Source organism: Arachis duranensis, chromosome 3 (assembly GCF_000817695.3).
Source record: "Arachis duranensis cultivar V14167 chromosome 3, aradu.V14167.gnm2.J7QH, whole genome shotgun sequence".
NCBI lineage: Eukaryota > Viridiplantae > Streptophyta > Magnoliopsida > Fabales > Fabaceae > Arachis > Arachis duranensis.
Window position 1 is genome coordinate 18,349,509 of NC_029774.3, and position 3,230 is coordinate 18,352,738.

Genomic DNA, 3,230 nt, shown 5'->3' on the forward strand with positions numbered 1-3,230 from the left:
CAACAATTATTATTATTATTATTATTATTATTATATGTTTTGTATGCGTTGCTAATTAGTTTCACCGCGTGACCATAGTGCAGATTCCAATTGCAAGATGAATATCGTAATTCAAGTTCATTAGGTACAATAAGCTAAGAGTATCTATCACTTTCTTTAACAATTTAAGAAAAGAAAAACAAGTAAAACATTAAAATTAAAAGGCTTGGGAGGGAGAGAGAGGGTTTGAGTGAATAAACTCCACGTTGAAAACAAGAATCTTATATTAATATACGTGGCATTTCTCACACGAGCTCCTAAAGTTTTCACACCTTTGTTAATTCATTTATGTATATATATATATGATCCAACACAACTAATTTCCATATACGTGGCATTTCTCACACGAGCTCCTAAAGTTTTCACACCTTTGTTAATTCATTTATGTATATATATATATATGATCCAACACAACTAATTTCCCAAACAAACCCCAATTACTAACTTTATACGAACTTAGCTTCCATAATAATAACGGTGACATTAGTCAATACTCAATACCATGTTACTCAATTCTTCTTCCTCCATTATTTCAAATGTTCATCTTGCCAAACATAACGAACCAGTGGAACCTCTTATTAGTAATCATAGAATTATTAACAGTTCTCGGATCCGTTGCGTGGCAACAACCACAGCCGTTGTTCCTCCAAGAAAATCAGCAAATTACCAGCCTAACCTCTGGACTTTCGACTTTTTACAGTCCTTAAAGCATGATTATTCGGTAATAATCAAGCATACTTTATTTTTTACGTACACCTTTATTATTATTAACCGTTGGAGAAATAATTATTTATATATTTTTATTAATTAATTTATATTTTTCAGATAAATAATTTCATAACCACAGAATTTTTAGGACATAACAAGTTTAGTGTTAGGTCTATCATTTTCAAAACTAAGGATTTTAGTATAAGATAAAAAAAGAATTATTTAAAAATTAACGTGATTTTCTCTTTGTATATGCAGGATTCGATATACGAGGATTTAAATGGGAATCTAAAAGAGAAAGTTAGGAGAATGATAAAGCAGAAGGAAGATAATGGAGAGATATGGCGGCATAAACTGGATCTAGTTAATGATGTGAAGAGGTTGGGTCTGAGTTACCACTTTGAGAAGGAAATAGAAGAAACACTTGATAGGTTTGTGTCTAGTAGTGGCAAATTTGTGAATACGAATAACCTGCACGAAACCGCTTTAAGCTTCAGGCTCCTAAGAGAATATGGCTATGATGTCTCACCAGGTATATATATATATATATAACGTTGCCTCTCTTTCTCTTTCTCTCTCTCTATATATAGTTGTCCGCTTCTGGGACTTCATGGGAGGACCACAAGAGAATGTAGAAAGGAATTCGAACACGACTCTCAAGTGATAAAGACATAGGAGATTTAATTATTAAATTGTGGAGTGTGGAGTTGGAATTATTTTTATTTTTATTTTTTAAAATTAGTAGTGATAGTGATATCTGGAAAGATTAGTACGAAGAGATTATCTCATTTGGATTATAACTCATTGATATAGAATTGATTTTTTATCATAAAAGAAAATTTCAAAGTAAACTTTTTTTTCAAACATTAGTTAATTTTTTAATAAAAAATTTTAAAATTTTAAATATTTAAAATTAAAATTATAAATTATAATTTTAAATTTTAAATCTTTCAAAAAATAATTATTTAAAATATAATTTTATAAAATAAAAATTAATTAATATTAATGACTTAAAAAGTTAATTATCTATAATTCTTTTAATTTACTTCTTAAAATTTAAAAATTAATTATCTGTAATTTTTTAAATTACATATCAATATATTTATTATTTTTGGTTAACAGATAGTCGATAATATGATGATGAGTTACTAAACTAAATAACAAGTTTTAACCTTTTTTTTATTATTTAGTTGAAATTTAGAGATGTGATATTATATATTATATACTAGTCACGCTTAAAACAACAAATCAATGGATAGTGAAACATGTTTGATAATCATGATGTAGATGTGTTTGAGAAGTTCAAGGACAAGAAAAATAACTTCAAGAAAAGCCTTACCAAAGACGTGAAAGGGATGCTGAGTCTATACGAGGCATCATTTCTTGGTTATGAAGGAGAAACAATCTTGGATGAGGCAAAATCATTCACAACCTTCCATCTCAAGAACTTAATCATCAATGATGAGAATAATGTCCTCTTAGAACAAGTGAAGCATGCATTGGAACTTCCATTGCATCATAGAATCCAAAGACTTGAAGCCAGATGGTACATTGAGGCTTATGAAAAAAGAAGAGACGCAAATAGGATATTACTTGAAGCAGCTAAATTAGATTTTAACGTTGTTCAATCAACACTTCAAAAAGACCTTCAAGAAATCTCAAGGTAATTAATATAATCACTTTAATTTATACTTCGATTTATATATATGACACTTAATTAACAATTTTCTAAAACATATTTATTATGTCTATTAAAAATAATTATAGCTATAATTTTTTATTTTTTAATTTTAAACATCATAAAATAAAAAAATATTTTAATTACAATATACATCTCGATCGATTATGGGTACCATAAAAACCTACTTCAATTAGTGTTGTTTTATAAATTAAAATAAAAATTTTTAAATATAATTTAAACTCTAATTACTATAATTTAAATGAATAGAAGAAGACACATGAATAGTTAATCTCTAACATATACTTTACGCAAAAGTTTCTTTTTAGATTAGTGTAAATTTTTGCATAAATCTTTTTATTCCTAATATCATGTTATATTTAATATGAATGATCTTATTTCTGACTAAGTTAACTATTTTATTTATTTGCTTCTAGCTAATCGATCAATAAAGATTTGCATCAATTACAAAAATATTATTTTAGACTAATTTTTCTGTTATCTCTTAAATATTTTGTAATGATAATATGAAGATGGTGGAAGCAAGTGGGAGTAGCCTCAAAGTTAAGCTTCAGCAGAGACAGGTTAATGGAGTGTTTCTTTTGGACTGTTGGAATGGCCTTTGAGCCTCATTTCAGTGATCTCCGTAAAGGATTAACCAAAGTCACTTCCTTCATTATAATAATCGATGATGTCTATGATGTTTATGGGACCTTGGATGAGCTTGAGCTTTTCACCGCAGCTGTAGAAAGGTTATTTATTTCTTCATCAATTCTTTTCTTAAATAACCAATTGGTCAAGTATC

General features: G+C 27.8%; 1 protein-coding gene across 1 annotated transcript; it reads left to right on the plus strand.

The window, feature by feature from the left end:
* Positions 1–451: 451 nt before the first annotated feature.
* On the plus strand, positions 452–3,177 carry LOC107477816 (tricyclene synthase EBOS, chloroplastic; the record flags this gene model as incomplete). Its single annotated transcript, XM_021137762.2, is given in 4 exon segments — positions 452–760; positions 1,006–1,279; positions 2,035–2,410; positions 2,959–3,177. Coding segments are annotated over 4 exon segments (1,088 nt in total), but the record flags the coding sequence as incomplete, so codon positions are not given.
* Positions 3,178–3,230: the final 53 nt, after the last annotated feature.